The 24,045-nt window shown below is 45.4% G+C and overlaps 1 protein-coding gene across 1 annotated transcript in view; it reads right to left on the reverse strand.

The window, feature by feature from the left end:
- LOC129539383 (uncharacterized) overlaps positions 1-22,035 on the reverse strand; it is a 56,260-nt gene extending 34,225 nt beyond the window's left edge. The window contains exons 1-5 of the mRNA XM_088841790.1: positions 21,975-22,035; positions 21,781-21,924; positions 21,178-21,264; positions 19,102-19,321; positions 10,123-10,216 (exon numbers count right to left, since the gene is read on the reverse strand). Of these exons, the coding sequence (XP_088697916.1) occupies positions 19,242-19,321; positions 21,178-21,264; positions 21,781-21,924; positions 21,975-22,035 (372 nt within the window). The 3' untranslated portion in view covers positions 10,123-10,216; positions 19,102-19,241. The remainder of the gene's footprint in view (positions 1-10,122; positions 10,217-19,101; positions 19,322-21,177; positions 21,265-21,780; positions 21,925-21,974) is intronic.
- Positions 22,036-24,045: the final 2,010 nt, after the last annotated feature.

The following is a 24,045-nucleotide window of genomic DNA, read 5'->3' on the forward strand; positions in this document are numbered from 1 at the left end:
AGACAAACACTTCAAGTAACTTGAAGGGCATGGGGATGGAACATATCCCAACTCCTTCTATGAGACCAGAATTACTCTGATACCAAAACTAGACAGAAACATTACAATAAATGAAAAGCAGGGACTGATGTCTCTTATGAGTATAGATGTAAAAATTCTTAAGTAGGTTTTAGCAAATGGAATCTAACTATATATATATATATATATATAAATCATAATAAATAGTAAACAAATGGATTTGCCTCAAGATTTCAAGGTTAGTTTGATACTTGAAAAATCAATGTAATTCACCATATTAACAGGCTTAAAAGAAAAACTATAAGAATAGCTTAATAGATACAGATTTGACACAGTTCAAGATCCATTTCTGATTTTTTAAAAAAGCAACTCTCAGCAAAGTAGGGAACTTCTCAACTTAAGAAAGGGCATCTATGAAAAACCTAATGATAACATCATACTTAATGGAAATGACTGGCTCTCTTTCCTCTAAGACCAAGTACAAAGCAAGGTTGTCCACGTCACTATTTCTATTTAGCAATTCACAGCTTCTAGCAAGTACAATAAGGCAAGAAAAAATATATAAAAGGAAGCCACTCTGGACAAAACGAAGTAAAGCTGTCTTTAGTATAGAAAACATAATTATCTATGTGAAAAATTCTATGGAACCTAAAAAAGCTGCAAAACTAATAAATGAGTTTAGTGAGGCTGCAGGACATAAGATCAATATTTTAAAAAATCAACTGTATTTCTAAATAGTTACAACAAACAGTTGGAAACTGAACTTATATAAAAATTTACAAGGGCATACCAGTATCAACTACTTAAAATTAAATCTCAAAAATGCAGTATAAGACCTGTACACTGAAAAAACATTGCTGAAAAGAGATAAAAAAATGACCACATATATGAGAGATATACTGTGTTCTTGGATTGGGATATTTAAAATTGTTAAGCTGTCAATGCTCCCCAAATAGATCTATAAAATCAAATCCCAATCAAAATCCCATTAGACTTTTTAAACCCAGAAGTTGTATTGTAAAATTTAAGTTAATTCTAAAATTCTTATTTAGAGAAAGAATAAAGTTGGATTTCAAGAGTAATAATAAAGCTATAGTAATCAAGGTAATGTGATATTAGTATAAAGATAGATCAATGGACCAGAATGGAGACTTTAGAAAAGACCCACATATATATAGTCAATTGGCTTTTGCACAAAGGTCCAAAGGCAATTCAATAGAGAAAGATCAGTCATTTCAATAAATAGTGAATATCCCTATGCAAAAAGTAAACATCATTCCATATCTTGCATCATACATAAAAACTAACTCAAAATGTATTATAGACCTAAATATAAAACCTAAAATTATAAAACGTCTAGAAAAATAACATAGAAGAAAATCTTTGTGACAACCCATTAAAAAAATTATAAATTAAACCTTATCAAAATTAAGAACTTCTGCCCTTTGAAAGACATTGTTAGGGAATAAAAAGATTGAGAGACAGTATTTGTCAATCATATATCTGACAAAGGACTTATATTCAGAATACATAAAGAACTCTTAAAACTCAACAATTAAGAAAACAAAACCCAATTAAAAAATAAGCAAAAGACTTCAAAAATTCTCACCAAAAAAGATATAAGGATGGCAAATATACACATGAAAAGATTCTCAATGTCAGCAGTCACTGCTGCTGCTGCTAAGTCACTTCAGTCGTGTCCGACTCTGTGTGACCCCATAGACGGAAGCCCACCAGGCTCCCCCATCCCTGGGATTCTCCAGGCAAGAACACTGGAGTGGGTTGCCATTTCCTTCTCCAATGTGTGAAAGTGAAAAGTGAAAGTGAAGTCGCTTAGTCGTGTCCGACCCTTAGCGACCCCACGGACTGCAGCCTTCCAGGCTCCTCCATCCATGGGATTTTCTAGGCAAGAGTACTGGAGTGGCTTGCCATTGACTTCTCCTGGAGATACTATTACACATCTATTAAAACAGCTAAAGTAAGAAATACTGACAATACCAATCCAATTCCGAGAGAGGATGTGGAGCAATTGGAACTCATACATTTCTGGTAAGCAAGCAAAATGGTATTATACAGTCACTTTAGGTAACAATTTGGCAGTTTCTTTTAAAGTTAAATGTACACTTACCATACCCACTTTTAGGTATTTACCTAGAGAAATGAAAACTCATATGCTCATACTTGTTCATGAAGGTTTACAGCAGTGCTATTCACAGTTGTTTAAAACTGGAAACAACCCAAATGTCCTTTGCTGGTAAATGGTTAAGATAAATTGTGGTATATTCACACAATGGAATAGTACTCAGCAATAAAAAGGACAAACTAGTAATAGAGGCAACAATATAGATGAATCTCAGAGTAATTATGTTGAGTAAGAGAAATCAGGTCTCCCCCCTCAAAAAAAAAAAGAGTATGGTTCCATTAAATTAAAATTCTAGAAAATGAAAACTAACCTATGGTGGCAGAAAGCAAATCAGTTGTTGCAGAATGGGTGGAGGGGCTGCCAAGGGGCACAAGGAAACTTCAGGGGTGATTAGCTTGATCACGGTGATAGCTTCACAGATATATCAAAATTCTTCCTACTGTACACCTAAAGTATACGCAGCTATATCTCCAGAAAGCTGTATAAAAACCTTTTATCTAGGGGACTCTAATGTGCAGCTAAACTTGAGGACGCTGAAACATACACATAACTATCCTAAGTCCTTCAGTTTTGGCTTAGAAGTTGGCTGCCCTTAACCCACAGAGAGTTTTTCTATTGTCCAGATTCCAGTCCTGTAACAAATCTGAAACCTACAGGATAACTACAGAATGAACACAGCCCACCAGATAAATTCATTTTTGTAGTTCCAGGGCCTTCATTTTAAACTGCAGGCAAGTACTAGATAAAAATTCCTAATCTGAAATAAAATACAGCAAGAGACTCCAGCCTTTAAGCTTCCAGGGCTATAAATCACCCGCAGTGCAGAGACAATTTTGGAACTGGTAATTTGGTGAAACTGTTCTCCCCAGGCCTCACAGTCTCAGCTTCTGCGCTACCCTAACTTTATTAGAGTTTGGTATTTGAACCTACTCCACCTTCTGCTTCTCTTTCCTTTGACCCAACCTGCAGGGCTTCCCAAATGGTTCAGCAGTAAAGAAACCGTCTGCAATGCAGGAGACAGAGGAGACTCAGGTTCCATCTCTGAGTCAGGAAGATCCTTGGAGAATGATATGGCAACCCGCTCCAGTATTCTTGCCTGAGAAATCCCGTGGACAGAGGAGCCTGGTGGGCTACAGTCCAAAGGGTCGCAAAGAGTCAACATGACCGAGCAACAGGACACGGAGCAGCAGTGCTTCCAAGAATAGGAACCTGAATGTATTGAAGAAGTTGCTAGCTTTGTTAGGCTAAGCAAGACCTCCTTAAATGAGTGTATTTCCTCTTTCCTGTCAATGACTCAAACAGGATAAACTATAAAGGACCTGAAATCGGCTGAAGGAGACCAGTCTGTGCATTCCATTGTGCACGTTTTGCTCAGAGGCAGTAGGATGACTGAGGGTGGCACAGTTTCACCTTCAGTGTGCTTATGAATCACCTGGGGATCCTGTCAAAATGCAGAAGCTGAGCCAGTAAGACTGGGGTGGACCCCAAGACTGTGCATTTCTAACCAGCCTCTCCTTGGTAATGCTAATGCTGCTAGTTGGGTTGCAAGGCAAATGACCTTTCAAAGTCCTTTCATACCTGGGACACTGTGAAGCAATAATCACCCTATATAGGGAAGAAGAAGGCATTCGAGTCAAAGGGAGGAACACTGTATCAGCTCTGACTTTGATGACACCCTCCAAGTTATGAAACCCCTGCATTACATAAATGCTTATACATCTGGTAAGGATCAATTTGTTGTGAATAGCTCAGAGTGGTTAAAAAAATGTTGATAGAATTTTCTTACCTTTTACTGAAAAGGGTTTGTAATAGAATGGTTTTTGTAGGTTATAGTTAATCCAGTTTAAGCCACTTTATCATGGTTGCATCCAATCACGTCCTGTGTGTGCCCCCCTTTTATGAAAGATGAAATGGTGATGTTTAATATACTACATAGCTGGTGTTTTCAGTTCTTATGACAAATGGGCTGGTTTCTCTCTTAGATAGTGAGAGGATTATATTGCATGTCCTGAATTTTCTTCTTTTTGAGGCAAAGATAGCTCTGGTAACAGCAGCAGTTGCTTTTAGTGATTTATAGTAAAATCCCTTGGAAAGAATCACAAGACAGGATTGAAGCGTGGTCATGAATCTTCCTGGGGAAGCTGGCTGCAGTCCTTGGGTGGGTCTTTCTCACCCACTACTTACTTTCCTCCCCCTCTGCTTTGTACATCATACTGCATGATTTTTTTCCAGGGCAGATTCTTGATTTTTGGAAAGGGACAGCATAGTTTAGTTCTGCCTAAAACTGACACATTCAAACAAACACATTTCAAATCTCTCCGAATTTGCAATTGAAACCAAGAGAGTCCTTGATGTGTGGAAGACCAGGCCAATCTATATTTTCCATAGAAATTCTTAGGATGGGTCATTTTCCATCTCAGTTTACCTCGCTATTTAAATTAGTTCATCGTGATTTTCAATGAAAATAACTGAGGGAAATGCATCCATAAAAGCTAAGAGTAAATCTATATTCATAGTGCTGTATTCCTTGTCCAGGGTTCCTTATTAAGTGATTACAAGAGCAATTTTCTGTCTTTCAAGTCCATTTCTGCAGAAGAATTTGAATCACCACTGGAATGAATGTGGTAATGAGAGGAGTTCTGTCAACAATATGTGACACGAGAGAGGGGAGCATAGGAGTTGGGCTGTCTGGACGATGGTTTTGGATGGGGTTTGGGGTTTTTGTTGGTGCCAGAAAACTCAAAGTTCAAAGAGAGTAGAGAAGCATATTGATTAGCTTTGGACTGGTCAAAGACTAGATTTATATCTGAATTTAACTAATGTTTTACACATGGTCTCCTTTGTGTTTGCAAGATGCTGTACCCCGGGTTATTTAAAGACCGGGGCCAGCTGAAAGTAATTCCTCTTCTTGTCTTCTCTCCTCCAAATCATGACCATTTAATAGGCTGGTAGATATTAAATCTCTAGGAACAAAAGGGAGTGTAACTGGTGCATATGACCTGTGATCTCTAAAGTCCCTGTTGGCGCCACAAGATCTTCGTGGCTTATTTTTCTCCCCAAACCTCTTATTCCAAAGGCCATGTTCATGGGGATATCTGGAGAACCAAGCTGACCACTTGCCCATCTGACAATTCATCTTTCTTTTGCCCCATTTATCAAAGACATTTGGATCCGCTCAACTTCAGCTGTCAACTTCAGCTGCATCAGTTAATTTTCTTTCTTTTTTAAATTATTTTTAAAAATTATTTTATTTATTTGGCTGCAATGGGTCTTTGTTGTGGCATGCAGGATCTAGTTCCCAGACCAGGGATTGACCCCGAGCCCCCTGCATTAGGAACACAGAGTCTTAGCCACTGGACCACTAGGAAGCCCCCTCCATCAGTTAATTTTTGTTTAAAACTTATGTTCTTAACATAACTGGACTTCCCTGGTGGCTCAGATGGTAAAGAATCTGCCTGTAATGCGGGAGACCTGGGTTCAATCCCTGGGGAAGGGAATGGCAACCCACTCCAGTATTCTTGCTTGGAGAATCCCATAGACAGAGAAGCCTGGTATTTGAGTTTGGTGTTTGAACCCACTCCACTTTCTGCTTCTCTTTCCTTTGACCCAATCTGCAGGGCTTCCCCAGTGGCTTAGCAGTAAAGAAACCGCCTACAGTGCAGGAGGTTACATGGCTACAGTCCATGGGTTTGAAAAGAGTTGGACACAACTAAGCGACTGCACTTTCACTTGTTCAGCATAATTAGGTGCATTGTGCTGAGCACTTTACTCGTATTATCTTAGTTAATCCTCATGATCCCCATTCTAGAGGTGAGAAACCTGAAGCTCAGGTAGGTTCCATCACTTGCTCAAGTCCTCAAGGACAGGATCCAAAATAAGACAATTTAACCCAGACATGTGCTAATAACCATTGTGGATCCTGCTTCCTTCATCTGCAGGTTTTTATAGAACTGGGATACTGAAGGAGTTTGGGAAAGGGACAAGAATATGGACTCTAATGAAGTTGCCTTAAAGCTTCCTAGTTATCCATTCATTCAACAATAGCGTGCTCGTGCTCAACTCGTACAGAAGCATGCTTTCAATGAAAGGTCATAGCATCACTCTGTGTTGTTGTTATTTAGTCATTAAGTCGTGTCTGACTCTTTGCCAACCCTTGGACTGTAGCCCACCAGGCTCCTCTGTCCATGGGATTTCCCAGGCAAGAATACTGCAGTGGGGTGCCATTTCCTTCTCCAGGGATTGAACTCAAGTCTCCTGCATTGGCAGGTGGGTTCTCTCCCACTGTGCCACCAGGGAAGCCCAGCATCACTCAACAGCAGACACCGGTTCCTGCTAGTGGCCCCCACACACTATTCACAGGGTAAATCTCCTGAAGCCATGTTTCAATTTTAAAACCTGTCCCCCTGGTTAGAGTAGGATGTGTCCCAAGCTGGTCGACGAGATTCTTTCCGTTGGAAATCTGAAATTGGGAAGAAGAGATGGAGATTTAGCCTCTGACGTAGCTGGAACTCTGTCATGCAAACAGTGTAACAGGCAAACGCAGGAGCTGCAGAGAAGCTATTTTCTTCCACAAATGAGAGCGGGGAGAAGGGTGAGGGGAGGAGAGGGGAGGGGTTGCTAGAGGACGGGAGAGGAAAGAGAAATAATATGAGGACGATGAAGCAGACACAGAGTAGCTGAGACCAGATGCACAGCGGACTTTCTGCCAACTTTCCAGTACATGGCTTCAGCTCCTCAAGAAGTATCCCTATTTCCTTAAAAACACTCTTTTTTGATTAAGCTGCTTCAAGTTGATTTCTGTGCGTTGCAATGAAAATCCTAATGAATGGATTCGAACTCCTAAAAGACCCAGGAATTCTGATGCTTTTGAACCTCTCCAGAGCCCAATGGTAGACTCGGGATTCAATCAATGCTTGGTTCTTCATTCTCGGCTCCAGCACGCTCCAGCCCTGCCCACTTATCTGGAGTCTTTATTCAATCATCTAATTGTATTGCTTGAATCCAGGCTGTTTTTTCTCTTGTTCACCTTACATTCTACTCTGAGATTAACCTTCCAAAACTTTGTTTTCCCTCCCGTGTTACTCTCCAGTTCGAAAATTTGTCACTGGGCACCGGCTTTCTCCAGTTGTGAGTGATGGTTACTCTCTGGCTGTGCAGCAGAGGCTTCTCATTGTGGCATCTTCTCTTGTGGAGCAGAGGCTACAGAGCGCAGGCTCAGTAGTTGTGCTGCATGGGCTCAGCTGCTCTGTGGTATGTGGGGTCTTCCCGGCTCAGGAATCAAGCTGGTGTCCCTTGCATTGGCAGGCAAATTCTTATCCATTGTACCACCAAGGAAGTCCTCACAAGCCCCTAATTGTGTCTCCTGGAACACCCAAGGAGATGGTCCGTGGTAACAAGAGTTCTGTGGTCAAAGACTCTTGGGAAGTCGGATTCCCTCCTCTCTTGACCTTGCCACATACATAAACAATATTAAAGGCTTCGAGAAGTTCTATTTATAAATTATTCCCCGGCCCCACCCTTCTACCCCACACACACCAAAAAACAAAAACAACTCAGCTTGAATTTGACTAGACATTTCCTTTCTTGATGTGACACCTCTGGTACAAGGGGAACAGCTACAGAATTAGGGCCAAACATCTTTTTGACCCTCTCTGCATGTGCCCCATATATGACTTATCCAATCAGACAGACCACTTCTCCCTCAACCGCAGACTGCAGCCACATGCACCTCCTTCTTGCCTCCTGTGCTTTCTGGCCTCTGTGTCCCCTCCACATGGAATGCTCCTTGCCCACCCTGCCTCCAAGCTCCACCTTCTCCATGGAGTCTTCTCAGACCACTCAAGTCTACCTTGTGCTTACAGTTTTCTCACCTCCTAAAGCACTTGTGATTTGAACCACAGAGTTAGCACGTAGTCATTCACACATAATCTGTTTCTACCTAACTCTTTCACACCTCTATGTTTGTTGACACACGAAGAGTACAGGTTTATGTAACATGGAAACCATATCTTTTCTTCTATAATATCTAGCTCAGGACTAACACAAAAATATATTTTTGAGGATGATGGCATTGAATGAGTTGGGTGGACTCCCTGATTTAGAATGACAAATATTTTCCCTCCATCTGCTCAAGAATGGCCTGGTCCTAAGAGTAAGTATCCTTACTCTGATGCTCAGAGTAAGCCTAATGCCAAGCTTTCTCTGAGGGACACAGGGATAGCTGAATGCTTGTGAGGAGTTACTTCTGCCAACGCAGGGTTCTCTTGGTCTAGAACTTTGAAGGGATCCTTACTTGCTGGTAGGGGAAGAAGGTTAGATTGTCCAAAAACACAGGTGGTGTAGACAACCTTGCCACAATTAAAATTCTATGCTTGGAAACAGCCTAAATACTCTCCCATATAAAACCGGTCAAATCCATGACAGTAAATCCACAGCATAAAATCATAGCCTTAACAAATCCTATTGTATGTAGGAATATTTAATGACTTGGGGAAATTATGATACACTGTTAAATGAGAAAAAATTTCTAAAAGAGCATATATACTATGTTTATAATTTGATTAAAAAAGAATATGCATGCATTGTAAATGTCAACAAATATGTTCATATTAATTATATCTGGGTGGCGGGAACACAAGTGTTGCTTCTTTTGTTTTTCCAATCCCTTCTTGTACTTTTCTGGTTTTCTACACTGAACATATATTACGTTTGTAATCAGAAAAAAAAAAAAAATAGGGGCTTCTCTGGTGGTCTAGTGGTTAAGAATCTGCCTTGTGTTGCAAGGGACACCGGTTTGATCCCTGGTCTGGGAAGATCCCACACGCCATGGGGCAACTGAGCCCCCGTGCCACTGCAACTATGGAAGGCCTCGATCCCTAGAGCCTGTGCTCTGCAACGAGAGAAGGCATGGCGATGAGAAGCCCGCTCACAGCAGCTAGAGAGAGCCCACGCACAGCAGTGAAGACCCAGCACAGGCGAAAATAATAAATAAATAATTTTTTAAAAAAAGAAAAAAAATCATCAAAACACAATTTTCTGGTTTTTTTCTTCTCCCAGCTCCTGCCTTCATACAGAATGTTTCAAGTCAAGTTCAGAGGCCCAGAGATTCCTCTCTACTTTGACTTTGTGCCTTAACCTCTTGTTGGTTTTGTTCAGTTTTCTTTTTGATTATGCTAACATAGGAATGTCCCAGAATCTACCAATAACCTGGGCACTGTCCAGTGTAGGCATCTGAGCTGAATGTAAAGAGCAGATCAAAAGAACCTCTGCCTCATTCCTTCCCCAGACACACTCTGAGTCTCCTCACTCTGTTTTCCTTCCCTCACTCTCTTTTCTCCTATGAAGAAAATGCTGATGGATGTGGATATTAAAACCACATCCTTAAAAGAGATATGGAGGAAAGGCATAGGATTATACAGTATCTCCCCATGAATATGTACAACTTTACCCAACTTACTGCCTAAGTAAGCTTCCAGCTCAGCTGGTCTGCTACTGTGCTGATCAGAGTAAGAACTGGGAAGAACTAAGACTTGAAAGGGGCCTGAGAGGCCAGGGATCGTTACACTGGAAACAGAGGAAAGAAAAGGCCCAAGCAGACAGAAGTGAGGAAGGGCATCAAGAACCTGTGTGCGTGCGTGTGCGTGTGTGTGTGTGTGTGTGATGGAGGTACAGAGGGTGGGGGAGGATTGTTAGCTGACTTTGGGGAGAGTGAAGAGGACCAAAATGGGGCAATTGTGAGTGGAGGAAAGAGATGTTAGACTGAGCGTGGAGAATACACTTTAAGCCCTTTGATCTCTCTCGTGGGACTGGGTAAATATTTTTAACTAATTTAACTTACATTGTTATACAGGAGTGCTGTTTCTTCCGCTGTGTTTTGTGTCTAATCTCTATTCATGTCAAAGATGAATGCCTTCCTTATGAATGAATGAAGGCTTCCTATGGAGAAAACGACACCGGCTTACCTTATTTCCATGCCTTTCACCACTCTCTTGGCACCAGGTAAGCTCCATCAATGCACCGACGTTGCTTAAGATGAAGGTGCAGCTGAACAGGGCCCTGTTTTGGAAAAAAGTCAAATTGGTTTGAGTCTGTCTTCTAAATCGGGGTCTTGTCTTCATGTCTAGTCAAGGGGGGATCTTCTGGAGCTTCTGCCTAGAACTCTTTGGAAGTTCTGCCTGCAGTTATTTAGGCCTGTTATGAGCTGAAGCCTCAACTCTATAAAGGCTCTGAGATTCTACTTCGCCTTAGGACCCGTAAAACCTCCTGCCCCAGACCTTATTCTGGCCTCAAACTCCTGGTGCAGCCACACGACTGATACCACAGGGTCTCCATCTAAAATGTCTGGAGGGCCTCAGGAGCCTCATTTACCTGGTTTATCTTTAGTGTAGAGGCTCCGTGCATAACATTGGCATCTTTCGAGAAGGAATACATTGGCAGTCAACCTGGAGGCTGTAATCCCTACGGGAAAGGAAGGCAAGACCTTCAGAAGGCCTCTGTTAATAGTGGACATGTGGGGGCCAGGCAAGCAGAACTATTAACCATCTGCATCCAATAATGTTAGAAATCTGATGAAATGGCCTGGGTACTGCCCCAGACATCTGGTACTGCAGCATCATTCACTGAGAAGGCACTTAAAGGAAGAGGTGAGGAGACAGGAGTTTCTTTTTCAAAGTCTTCACTTGTAGGATCCTGTCCTTTGGCCTTTACTGTCTCTGGTGGCTCTGGCAACCTGTACAGTTGTCTCTCTGTGTCCACGGGGCACTGGTTCCAGGAATCTCTGCAAATACTGAAATCGTGCATGCTCAAATACTTTATGAAATATGGTATCAGTTCAGTTCAGTTCAGTTCAGTTGCTCAGTCGTGTCCGACTCTCCGCGACCCCATGAATCACAGCACGCCAGGCCTCCCTATCCATCACCAACTCCCGGAGTTCACTCAAACTCATGTCCACAGAGTCGGTGATGCCATCCAGCCATCTCATTCTCGGTCGTCCCCTTCTCCTCCCGCCCCCAACCTTTCCCAGCATCAGAATCTTTTCCAGTGAGTCAACTCGTCGCATGAGGTGGCCAAAGTATTGCAGTTTCAGCTTCAGCATCAGTCCTTTCAATGAACACCCAGGACTGATCTCCTTTAGAATGGACTGGTTGGATCTCCTTGCAGTCCAAGGGACTCTCAAGAGTCTTCTCCAGCACCACAGTTCAAAAGCATCAATTCTTTGGTGATCAGCTTTCTTTACAGTCCAACTCTCACATCCATACATGACTACTGGAAAAACCATAGCCTTGACTAGACAGACCTTTGTTGGCAAAGTAATGTCTCTGCTTTTTAATATGCTGTCTAGGTTGGTCATAACTTTCCTTCCAAGGAGTAAGCGTCTTTTAATTTCATGGCTGCAATCAGCATCCGCAGTGATTTTGGAGCCCCCCAAAATAAAGTCTGACACTGTTTCCACTGTTTTCCCATCTATATTCCCATGAAGTGATGGACCAGATGCCATGATCTTAGTTTTCTGAATGTTGAGCTTCAAGCCAACCTTTTCACTCTCTTTCACTTTCATCAAAGGCTTTTGAGTTCCTCTTCACTTTCTGCCATAAGGGTGGTGTCATCTGCATATCTGAGGTTATTGATATTTCTCCCGGCAATCTTGATTCCAGCTTGTGCTTCTTCCAGCCCAGCGTTCCTCATGATGTACTCTGCATAGAAGTTAAATAAGCAGGGTGACAATATACAACCTTGATGTACTCCTTTTCCTATTTGGAACCAGTCTGTTGTTCCATGTCCAGTTCTGACTGTTGCTTCCTGACCTGCATACAGGTTCCTCAAGAGGCAGGTCAGGTGGTCTGGTATTCCCATCTCTTTCAGAATTTTCCACAGTTTATTGTGATCCACACAGTCAAAGGCTTTGGCATAGTCAATGAAGCAGAAACAGATGTTTTTCTGGAATTCTCTTGCTTTCTCCATGATCCAGTGGATGTTGGCAATTTGATCTCTGGTGCCTCTGCCTTTTCTAAAACCAGCTTGAACATCTGGGAGTTCATGGTTCACATATTGCTGAAGTCTGGCTTGGAGAATTTTGAGCATGACTTTACTAGCGTGTGAGATGAGTGCAACTGTGCGGTAGTTTGAGCATTCTTTGGCATTGCCTTTCTTTGGGATTGGAATGAAGACTGACCTTTTCCAGTCCTGTGGCCACTGCTGAGTTTTCCAAATTTGCTGGCGTATTGAGTGCAACACTTTCACAGCATCATCTTTCAAGATTTGAAATAGCTCAACTGGAATTCCATCACCTCCACTAGCTTTGTTCGTAGTGATGCTTTCTAAGGCCCACTTGACTTCACATTCCAAGATGTCTGGTTCTAGGTCAGTGATCACATTATTGTGATTATCTTGCTCATGAAGATCTTTTTTGTACAGTTCTTCTGTGTATTCTTGCCACCTCTTCTTAATATCTTCTGCTTCTGTTAGGTCCATACCATTTCTGTCCTTTATCGAGCCCATCTTTGCATGAAATGTTCCCTTGATATCTCTAATTTTGTTGAAGAGATCTCTTGTTTTTCCTATTCTGTTGTTTTCCTCTATTTCTTTTCATTGATCACTGAGGAAGGCTTTCTTATCTCTCCTTGCTATTCTTTGGAACTCTGCATTCAGATGCATAGATCTTTCCTTTTCTCCTTTGCTTTTCGCTTCTCTTCTTTTCACAGCTATTTGTAAGACCTCCTCAGACAGCCATTTTGCTTTTTTGCATTTCTTTTCCATGGGGATGGTCTTGGTCCCTGTCTCCTGTACAATGTCACGAACCTCCATCCAGAGTTCATCAGGCACGCTATCAGATCTAATCCCTTAAATCTATTTCTCACTTCTACTGTATAATCATAAAGGATTTGATTTAGGTCGTATCTGAATGGTCTAGTGGTTTGCCCTGCTTTCTTCAATTTAAGTCTGAATTTGGCAATAAGGAGTTCATGATCTGAGCCACAGTCAGCTCCTGGTCTTGTTTTTGCTAACTGTATCCAGCTTCTCCATCTTTGGCTGCAAAGAATATAATCAATCTGATTTCGGTGTTGACCATCTGGTGATGTCCATGTGTAGTCTTCTCTTGTGTTGTTGGAAGAGGGTGTTTGCTATGACCAGTGCGTTCTCTTGGCAAAACTCTATTAGCCTTTGCCCTGCTTCCATTCCGTGCTCCAAGGCCAAATTTGCCTGTTACTCCAGGTGTTTCTTGACTTCCTACTTTTGCATTCCAGATGAAAAGGACATCTATATGTGGTAAATAAAGTCACTTTATTACCTACCATGTGGGAGATTCTATCTATCATCTAGCTAGCTAGCTAGTGATTATGAGCACGCAGTTTGCTCATTCCAACTTGACCTGACTTTGCCCATGAATCATGTGTTTATGGTCAGCTCCAACTGCTCTCTCTCTGGTTCCATTTTCCCCTTTGCTCTTGGCACAGAAATTCTGGACAGGCGAGGGAGTAAGTCCCTCTGTATCTGGATTATTTTCACTCATTCCAAAAAACATGCATTGTTTTCTCTACCATGTGTCAGGCATTGTTCTGGCCATCTCAGATATATTTGTGAACAATAGAGAGATCCCTGTGGGGGTGGAGTTGAGGGGGCAGATATATAATAATAAGCAATAAACATAAATATATAAATCATATAGTATGTTAGGAGATCATAACTGCTTTGGGGACAAGAAAGAACAAGGTTGTGCAGGTTAAGGGTGATCAAGAGTGTCAGGATGCAGGGAAAAGGCAAGTTTCGGTATTACACAGGGTGGTCAAATGGGTCTTATTGAAAAGTGAATCTAAAGACTGCAGAAATGAGAAAGTTGGAAGTAGACTCTGGGCAAGAGTGTTCTGGTAAAGGGTACATCTACATCAAGGAGGCTGGGCTCCCAGAAGGAGTGAGGAAGGGAATATCCGGAGAGGAACACAGGGAATTCCCTGGTGGTCCAGTGATTAGAACTCTGCTTCCACTGCCAGGGACCTGAGTTCAATTCCTGGTCAGGGAACTAAGATCTTGCAAGTCATGAAGCTTGGCCAAAAAAAAAAAAAGAATAAAATAAAATACTCCAAAGAAGAAAGAGGTGAGTGCTGGAAGAGGTGGGTAGATAATTAATGCAGGACCTGTTTTGGCCATTATAAAGACTAGCTTTTATTTATTTATTTTTCACTTTTGTTCTTTTTTAATTAGAGTATAATTGCTTTATACTGCTGCATCAGTTTCTGCTGTACAGCAAAATGAATCAATTGTACATACTCATATATCCCCTCATTTTTGGATTTCATTCTCATTTATGTCACCACAGAGTACTTAATAGAGTTTCCTGTGCAATAGAACAGGTTCTCATTAGTTATCTATTAATATTTGATACATAGAAGTGTACATATGTCAATCCCAATCCCCCAGTTCATTCCAACTCCCCTTACCCCCTTGGTGTCCATACATTGTTTCTCTGCATCTGTGTCTCTATTTGTTTTATAAGAAGATCATCATACTGTATTTCTAAATTCCACATATACATTAATATTCAATATTTGTTTTTCTATTTTTGGGTGGTCATTGCTGTGCACGGGCTTTCTCTAGTTGCGATGAGCAGAGGCTATTCTTTGTTGGGGTATGCAGGCTTCTCATTGTGGTGGCTTCTCCTGTTGCAGAGCACAGGCTCTAGGGTACATGGACTTCAGTAGTTGTGGCATGTGGTCTTACTAGTTGGGGCTCCTGGGCTATAGAGTACAGGTTCAGTGGTTGTGGCACATGGGATTAGTTGCTCCACTGCATGTGGGATCTTCCTGGATCAGGGATTGAACACATGTTTCCTGCATTGACAGGCAGATTCTTTACTACTGACCCATCAGGGAAGCTCTGTTTTTCTCTTTCTGACTTGCTTCACACTGTGTAACAGTCTCAAGGTCCATCTGCTGCTGCTACTAAGTTGCATCAGTCGTGTCTGACTCTGTGTGACCCCATAGACAGCAGCCCACCAGGCTCCCCTGCCCCTGGGATTCTCCAGGCAAGCACACTGGAGTGGTAAAGACTAGTTTTTATACTGAGAGGAATAAGGACTTATTAAAGAGTAACCCTAAAAGAACTAGAGGAGAGGGGGCTTTTGAAGTTTTGATTAGAGAGTGATATGGTCTAAAGTATATTCTAAAAGGCTTCTTTGCTGAAGGCCAGAGTACAAGTGGGGAGACTTGACAGGTGGGCACAGTGGTAATCCAGGAGAGAGATGACGGTGTCTTTGACTAGGATGGCAGCCATGAAGGAGGTGAGAAGTGGTTGGATTCTGGGTGTATTCTGTTGGTAGAGTTAATTCTTACCAGATCTGATGTGTGTGTGAGAAGACAAGAGTCAAGGATAACTCAGTTTTCTGGCCTGAACCACTGAAAAAATAGAGTTGCCACCCATTATGACAGGAAAGATCTGCAGGAAGGTCAAGTTTGGGGAGTGTCTCGAGAATTCAGTTTTGGACATCTTGAGTCTGGAGATACGGGGCAGACAGTGGGATACACGAGTCTAGAGTTCAGGGACGAGGTCTGGACTAGAGGTATAAATGTGGGTCATGGGAGTGCTGATTGTATTTAAAACCACATATCTGGATGAGATCATCAAAGGAGCTGGATAACGAAGAGCAGAGGACTGAAGTCTGAGTCCTGGGCAAGTCAACATTCAGAGGTCAGGGAAAGAGGGGGAGCCGTGGAAAGAGACCAAGAAGGTGGGTGCAGTGAGAGAGGACAGAAACCAAGAGAGTGAGATGCTCTGGAAGCCTAGGGAGAAACATACATGGCGGAGGAGGATGTGGTCCATTATATCAGATGCTATTAATGAGATGAGGACTGAGAACTGACCACTGGGTTTAGTTAAGTCACGGTGACTTGGACCAGAATAATTTCTGTGGAACTCTGAGGGACATAGACCTGATTGTGGGGTTGGTGTAAGAGATGACTGGAGGAGAGGAACTGGACACAGCAAGGACAGCTGATTCTTCTAAGGGATCTGCTCTAAACTGGAGCAAACAAATGCGACAGAAGCTGCCAAGGGAAGTACAGTCATTAAAAGACTTTTTTTTTTTTTAAGATAGAGGAAATAATAGCATGTTTGTGTGCTGATGGAAAGAATCCAGCAGAGAGTAATAATTTGGTGTAGGAGAGGAAAGAAAGAATTACTGAGTAATGTCCGTGAGTAGGTGAGAGGGACTGGATTGCCTACACAAGTGGAGGAATTTGCTTTTGATGGATGAGTCAGCACTGAGATAGTAGGTGGAAAGGCAAAGTATGAAGATGAAACTCCTAAATGTGATGTTAGGGATCTGCAGCTTTCTCCTTTGACTCCTTCTATTTTCCCAGGGGAAAAAGAATCCCATTAGATTCTTTTAGAATTCATGTGATAGAGAGTGTGGAGGGAATGTGAAGGGTTTGAGGAGAGAAAAGAAAGTATGAAACTGTCATCCAGGAGCCTAGGTGAGTGAGTGGACCAGGGAAACATAAGTATTACAGTTGGGAAGCACTAAGGACCCACTTAAGTTTCATCAGTATGAACTTCAAATGAGGTCAAGCAGCCTGGCTGTGGGTATTTCTCCAGATGATATGGTCATGAAATTTTACACTGGGTCAGAAGGGGAGTAAGAACATCAAAGGGGTGGGCAACAGTGAAGGGTGGTGGGATCAATTGATTGAAGGTTCTCGTTGGGTCAGAGGATAACTGAGATCAAGCAAGGGGATAACTTGGAAAGATAGGAAGATGCATAAAATTGAGATTATGGAGGGACTGCAGTCATGTGTTGAGGGGAGAGAAAAAAATCACTGGAGGACAGAAATTCAAGAGATTGAAAGGTTTGGTATTGGAAGGGTCATTGACATGTATACCAAATCACCAAGAGTTAAGACAGTGTTGGAAAGAGTGATGGTGAACCAAGATCTAGAAAAATCGCAAACAGAATATGGCCAGGGGGTCAGGAGAAGATAGCAGTGATTGGTAAAATCTGATAAGATGCAACTTAAGGTGGTATGCAAGAGAGCACTTGCAAAGGTGACAATCAGGATTAAGGAGGACACCTGTCTCCCCTCTAGGCCTGGGGAAGAAGGCTGGGAGAAAAAACTCAGGCCCCACTGGAGAAGGCTGTGGGGTCAGCAATGAACTCAGGGGGGAGCTGGGGGTCCCATAGGGAAAGAAGTGAAGAGGATGCTCAGAGAACAGACTGAGGATAAAGGAAAGTTTGCTAATCATGGATTATGAACTCCAGATGTCACGGAAGAAGAGTTTCAAGAGTGGGGAGGGTGGGAGAGGCCACAGAATAAGAGAAAGACAGGGCCTCTGGGAGCCAGGGGGATTTCAGGACTGACATAACAGGAGCGAGTTCACCATGAGATTAGTCCCATTGGATACAAAGCAGATGATGGTGGTAAGGCTGAGCGCTGGGATTTCAGGGGCTCCCACTGATGTGGGAGGTGAGAGGAAGCTCTCTGAAGAGAACATGCCCCGACCCAGCCAGTCAACTCCCTGAAGGGGCCTTTCCTGCTCTCTTAATTTGTCGCCTTTTCCAAAGGCAGTTGTGACAAGTCTGCGTGCCACACTATCCGCTGGGTTTGAAAGTAGGTGGACAGACTTTCCTGTCTCTGATAACTGAATTTCCTGTTTCTCTGAAAGCTCTAAAAGTACTTCATCACATTCACGCCCTCCACACCCCAGAGTACACATCCGGGGCTCTGTTGACACACTTGTCCCATGGACTGCTGCCAAGAAGGGCCAAGTTCAAATATTCAGGGCTGAAACTCTCCCCCATGGACATCTGGGGAAGGCTGATGTCCCAAGGCCTATCAGGTAGTCTGTCTAAGGCCATCTCATCCGCCTTCACGTCGCCACACAAAACCTTCTCTCCTCTCTGCCGGCACAGGAAGCCGCTTTGGCTGGAAAGCGTCCAAGTTTGGGGAAGATGGCTTTCCCTCCCGTGGTCCACATTTCAGAGCGCACAGCTGCTCACCAGCTTGGTGAGTGAGACCGTGCTTCAGTTCCTGGCTGCTCAAACCCCAGTTAATCACTTGGTCCTCATCTTCATTCAGCTCCTCTTCCGGGCTCAGTTCTGGCCTGGTTGAAAGCCAGACCCATTCCTTTGGGCTCACTCACAGCCTGAGCCGGCAGCCCTCTAATCACCTCCAGGGTGTGCTTCTGGACACTCCCCAAGGCACTTCCAGAAGGAGGTTTGGGGAAGGCAGCCCAAGATGCTAATAAAAGTGTGGTGTTTGCAAAGATACATGAAAGGATGAGCTTCTGGGAAGCAGCTGATGGTCTGACATCCAAGTCAGTTGTTCAAACACTAATTTCTCATCTTGCGGTCTTCCAGGATCTCAGAAATCTGCTCTGCTCTGGTATGGCTGGGCGCCTTGTCCAGGGGAGCCCTACTTTGTTTCCTACCCTCATTTTAACTTTCCTCAACTATTCTACCTTAACCAGCTCTCCAGAAGATATCCAAACCAGAATGTGACTAGTTAGACTCAACAGTTACCTCTTCAGTGAATAACTGCATTTAGTGAGAGAGATGGGGGTCAGCAAATTCAAATGTTAATGGGCCAACAGGAGGATGGCAGTGAAAAAGAGGATTAAATGTCTGGGATTGGGTGGACCACAAAGTACTCATCACTGTGGCCAGCTCTTAAGATTTAGGGGGAGAAGCTAAAAGAAAGAAAGAAAACCCAGATATTTCTGTACCATCTTCCAATTTTAAATGCTTGGTAATTAACTCAACTTTTAAAAAACACTAGGAAAGCCAGACAAATATCTTTGGGTCGCCTTGGCCTATGGCCCAAGATGAGACAGCAGTGATCTGTAAGCACACATCTAATTCTGTGTTGAGCACAATGGTTCTTTTATGGTTGATTTTTAGTTTGAAGGCCACTTGGGGCTCCTTGTAGTCCTGAAATCACACAGGAAGGCCTGACCTTGATGACTGTATCCAGGCCACTCAGAGTCCTCTTCCTATGGTCAGTCTGTTCTTCTGTACTTTGGAGTCTTGGAACAGGTTGCATGGCCCCCTCAGGAAAACCATCAATTTCAATGAAGCTGCAATCACTGGGGCCTGCTAGAGGCTGGTGGGTGTTACAGCCATGTCTTCCTCACGGTGAAAGGCAGCTGAAGGCTGAAGTGGAGTCATTTCAACCTCTGGTCAGAAAGAACATCAGAGTCGATTACCCTACAGCAGAGGTTCCACAGGTAGCCACTGGAGTCAGATCCCTGGGCTTGAAACTCTCCTCAGCTAGTTAATTAGTCTCTCTGACCTCAGTTTTCTCAACTGTAATAACAGGGAATTAATAGTACATTCTAAGTAGGGTTCAGCGTAATGAGCTGGGCGAGTGCTTCCTGTTCATAGCCACTGAAGAGTAAGCACCCACACTGGAAAAGGGGTGTGACTTCATTTTTAAACCAGGGCTCTAGTATTTAGTGAGAGCTTATTTTTACAGTCACATTTGAAAACTGGTGGTTCAGATCTGTTTCACTCATCATCTCCAAACCTGCCTTGCTCTTTGCCACTCTCTCCTGGAGCCATGAGATTCTTTGAGATTCTGGGGACAATTTTTGTGTCTGAATACCTTAGCCCCAGGCGGTGGAACTTCATTAGCCTTTTCCCCAGTGGAGTCTTTTTTTCTGTCCAACAGGCACTTTCTCAGCGAGCTGCACCTCAACAAGTTCCAGGCTCAGGAGATTGGTTCAGAAAGTCCCACTAAACTCCTGGGAACCAGCGTGCTGGGAAAGCAACTCTTTTTTCTAATATGGCCATACCCACTCTTTGCATATACTTAACCCTAACCCCCGCTTCCTTTTCCCCCTCTTTTAAATACAGTCTGCCTCCAGCCTGTTCCCCACCATCACCCCCTCCACCCAAACAAAAAGTGCTATCAAAAATTCTGAATTAAACTTTACATTTTAAGATGTGATTTAGTTGGTTGCCTTCCAACCTAAGGCAGCATCCCCTCATGCATCTTTGTAAGAGGAGCCAGCATTTCCGGAAGACTGGCCACACAGCCTGGGGTCCCTGGGAGAAGGCTTTAAAAAAATACCAGCGCAGGAAGGGAGCCAGCTGCGAATGGCTGTTAGGGAGGTGTATCCAGAGTACAGAGAAAACCCTCAGGTTAGGCAGTTAGGGGGTCTGGGGACAGGAAAGGGAAACCAGGCCTCAGAAACAGATGGAGTCCGCCCCTCCTGACTCAGAGAGCCGCCTGCAGCGCAACGATGGCCGGAAGTGCCGGGCTCGGAAGAGGGTGCGCGGGGAGGGGCTGCCTGCGAGCGGCGTCTCCCAACTAGCTGGACTGGGATGTTTATGGCATCTGTGTTTCTCGACCTGTCTCCACCTGAATTTCTGCGGTCTGTGGCTGCAGCGTGTGTAGGGGGGATGAGGGAGCGCACCTCTTGCGGCTGATTCTCGGCGTCGGAGCTCTGGCTGGAAAGGGAGTTCCAGTATCCAAACGAAGGGCCATATGGGGGAACCTCGATAAAGAGAGGCTCTTACCGTGCCGCGTTTGCAAAGAAGTGGGCGGTTAGGCCCGGTGAAACCCGGGGCTTTCCAACCCCACCTCGTGTTCTGTTGACCGCAGCCGTGGGCGTGGGTGAGGCGGGTGTGGGCAGCGGGGGAAGTGGCTCCCACCTTCCTCGTCGCCTAGGGGCTCTGGCTTTCCCTTTCCTGCTCCTCCAAAGGGTTAAAGCCTGAACGAGATTGTCCACTCTCTCCGAAGCGGAGTGGGGGTGGTGGAGGCATCTGCATTTGGAGAGAGGAGCCCAGAGGGCACGGGGTGGCCATTCTCTATTCAGACCCATGTGTAGAGTCCAGGCCATCCGGGTCAGCACCCTCAACTTCTCCTAATCACTACGTGCCTGGTTGTTCTCAGACTGCGATGACATCATTTTAAAAAATGAAAATAACTGCTCTTTAGGCTTTTAAAGAACCTGGAGGGCAAATAAACCCGAGGAAGAGTCTTCCGCGTCTTCCGCCGGTCCCTGAGGCGGCCGTCTAGAGTGCCTACCTGTAAAGCCGCCCTGTCTGCTCCACCACAAGAGGCCCTGGGCAGGGTGGGCGGAAGATCCAGGGAGGTTCCGGACAGCAGCGGTACCTAGAGAAACGAGAATATCGTCGATGTTGAGCCAGCGCGTTCCTTTTCTCACTCAATCTCGGGGCGGCACAAACGTGGTAGCGCTGTTGTCAGCGTGACCATTTCACAGGTGGACAAACTGAGGCTTAGAAAGGCCAAGGGACGTGCCCCCAAAGGGACGTAGCAAGGGCCTCCTTCAGTTTCAAACTCAGATTCCGGGGGCGCGCGGGGGTCGGCGGCAGCCAGGGGTGGGTGGGGGGTGGCGCGGCGGGGCCCGCGGAGGCGGGAGGGCAGGCGCGGGGCGGGGGCGGTTCCGCCGCCGGCGGCCCCGCGGGGAGGAGCCGGGGCTGGGGCGCCGCGCGGGTCTGGGGCCGCTCGAGGGCCGGTTTGGTCGCCGGGACTAGAGGAGGCCCTCCGGGGACCCGGAGCGGGACCGCGAGGCCCGCGCAGCTGCCAGACGCGGCTGGTGACGGGCCCGCGCCGCCGGCCCCCCCCCGCCGGGCCGCGCTGCGGTCGGGCAGCGAGCAGGCCGCATACCGCTCGGCGCAGAGGAAATGGCTGGAATTCCTCCCGCGGCGCCTCGCGCTCGGGCCTCGGGGCGGGCGGGGCGCAGGCGAGGGCTGCGCGGCTCCCAGCCCGCCGCACCGAGCGGGGACCCCGTTCCTGGGAGCGCGGCCGTCTCTCACCGCCAGCTTCCGCGCTCCCCGGGCACAGGCTCGGCCCCCACAGACTGCACGGCCCTGCCCCGTCTCCTGGCCCCCTAACCTGTCCCTGGTTTTCTGGGCCGGCCATCCGTGAAGCGGTTCTGCGTCCCCTGCTCAGTCCCCTCGGGCCTCCCTGCCGATCAGGCCTCGGGCCCCACTTCTGGGATGGTGCAAACGGGGCGCACTGCACGCCAGGGCCTCAGCAGAGCGTGATGCTGAAGCTCCAGGCAGGGAGGCCTCTGCAAGCCCCAGCCTACGCTTTTGGAAAGCCCTGGCCACTGCTATCTGCAAATGTTCTAGGCTATTGAAGTGTTTGTTAAATGAGTGAATGAATGAGAATTGGGCAGGCACAGTACAAACAAAAGCAGAGATCAAAGGAAAAACAGGCCAAATGTAGATCCTGCTAGAAAGCGCTCAGTTTTCCTTCCGGCACACGCAAAGAACCTGCCACCGCGAGGCAAACCCAACGCAGAGGGCCTGGCATCAAGACTACTTTGACCTTCACACCTTGAGCCTGGTCTTAACGCCAAGGCCCATTCTCACTCTCTTCCCCTTGCTCTAAGCTCTGAGCTTGGTTTAGCGGTAAGTGCCTCCTTTTCCTAGCTCACCTTTCCACATTTCCACCTACTATACTTCCCATGCTGGCCCTCCTTTCTTTCTTTTTTTGCCCATACCCCGTGACATGTGGGATCTTAGTTCCCAGACCAGGGATCAAACCTAAACCCAGGAATGGAACCTGGAGGACTGCTGGGGACGTCCTTTTTTTTTTTCATTTCTGGACCTCCTCTTCTCTGCAGAGGGCTCAAGAGAGTCTGATTCCACATGAAGTGGGTTGTCTGGACTGGGGCACAGGAGGTGGGGGCCTGTGCTAAGCCTAGGGGCAGAGACAGTGGCGGCTGTGTCTGCTCCTCCCATTCCCCTCCTCTCCCCACCCCCATGGGATAGTTTCAAGCAAGGGAGCAAAGCAGGGGCAGGGTTTCCCAAATTGGTCCGCTCTGAGTCCAGGTTATCAGTTTAAATTTCTACTCTCTCTAGGGGTCCTCAGTAGCCAGACCTAAACCTGGGGGTGCCCCAGGAGGCATTAGGAGGCCAGAGGCAGGCCCGTCCTCAGGTACTTGTCTTTCCTTAGTCAGGCTGAGTTGGGGGTGGTGGGACTGGGGAGGGGCAGGGAGTAAGGTGTCATTTCCAAGGCTGCCCCTGGATGCTTGCCCATGAGGAGCAGGCCCAGGAGGCCTTGGCAGACCCTTCATACACATGCAGGCAGACAGAAACACAGACAGCTCACAGTGACAGTCTTGGTTCTGGGAATTTTGGAAATCAAAACTCCTACGTTTTTCAAAAGACAAAGGAACAGATTTTGGCATCTTTGCTCCAGAAACAGGAACTGACCAAGACAGTGACCTCTGATAATCACTTCCTCATCTCAGCGCTCAGAAGCTGGTGGGTTCCCCCAGCCCTTCTATTTTTGTCCCCCCTGTTCTGTGGGCAGGAACCTGAGGGCTTTAGCGGAGAGAAAGGAAGAGAGAGGAGAAAGGCATAGAAGAGAAGAAGGAGGCAAGGAGGGGAGATATATATATTTATTTATTTATTTATTTGGCTGCACTGGATCTTAGTTGCTGCATGTGGGATCTTCAGTTTTCCCTTGCAGCATACAAATTCTAGTTGTGGCATGTGATATCTAGTTCCGTGACCAGGGACTGATCCCAGACCCACCACATTGGGAAAGAAGAGTCTTAGCCACTGGACCACCAGGGAAGTCCAGGGAGTTATTTTTAAAGTGTGCTCTTGAGGACTGAGGAAGCTGGGAGCCAGATGGGGATGGGGTTGGGGCCAGAGGGCACCAGTGTAGCTCAGTGTAGCTGTTTCCAGCTCCCCCTGGAAAGAGCACCCACATTCTGTGTGCCTCAGAGCTCACGGTTATATGAGCCTGTGTCTCATAGCATTGAAGTATAGCAAACACTCTTAGCCATATTACCTCCTGTGCATTTATTGAGCACCTACTGCATGTCCAACAAGTTGCTAGGTACTGAATGAATAAAGAGACAGGCTTTTCCGTTGAAGAGCTTAGAGTTGGACAGAAGGAATTAGCATTCCAAAA

Source organism: Moschus berezovskii, chromosome 11 (assembly GCF_049115385.1).
Source record: "Moschus berezovskii isolate FMDL1 chromosome 11, NW_MosBer_1.0, whole genome shotgun sequence".
In the NCBI taxonomy this organism is placed as follows: Eukaryota; Metazoa; Chordata; class Mammalia; order Artiodactyla; family Moschidae; genus Moschus; species Moschus berezovskii.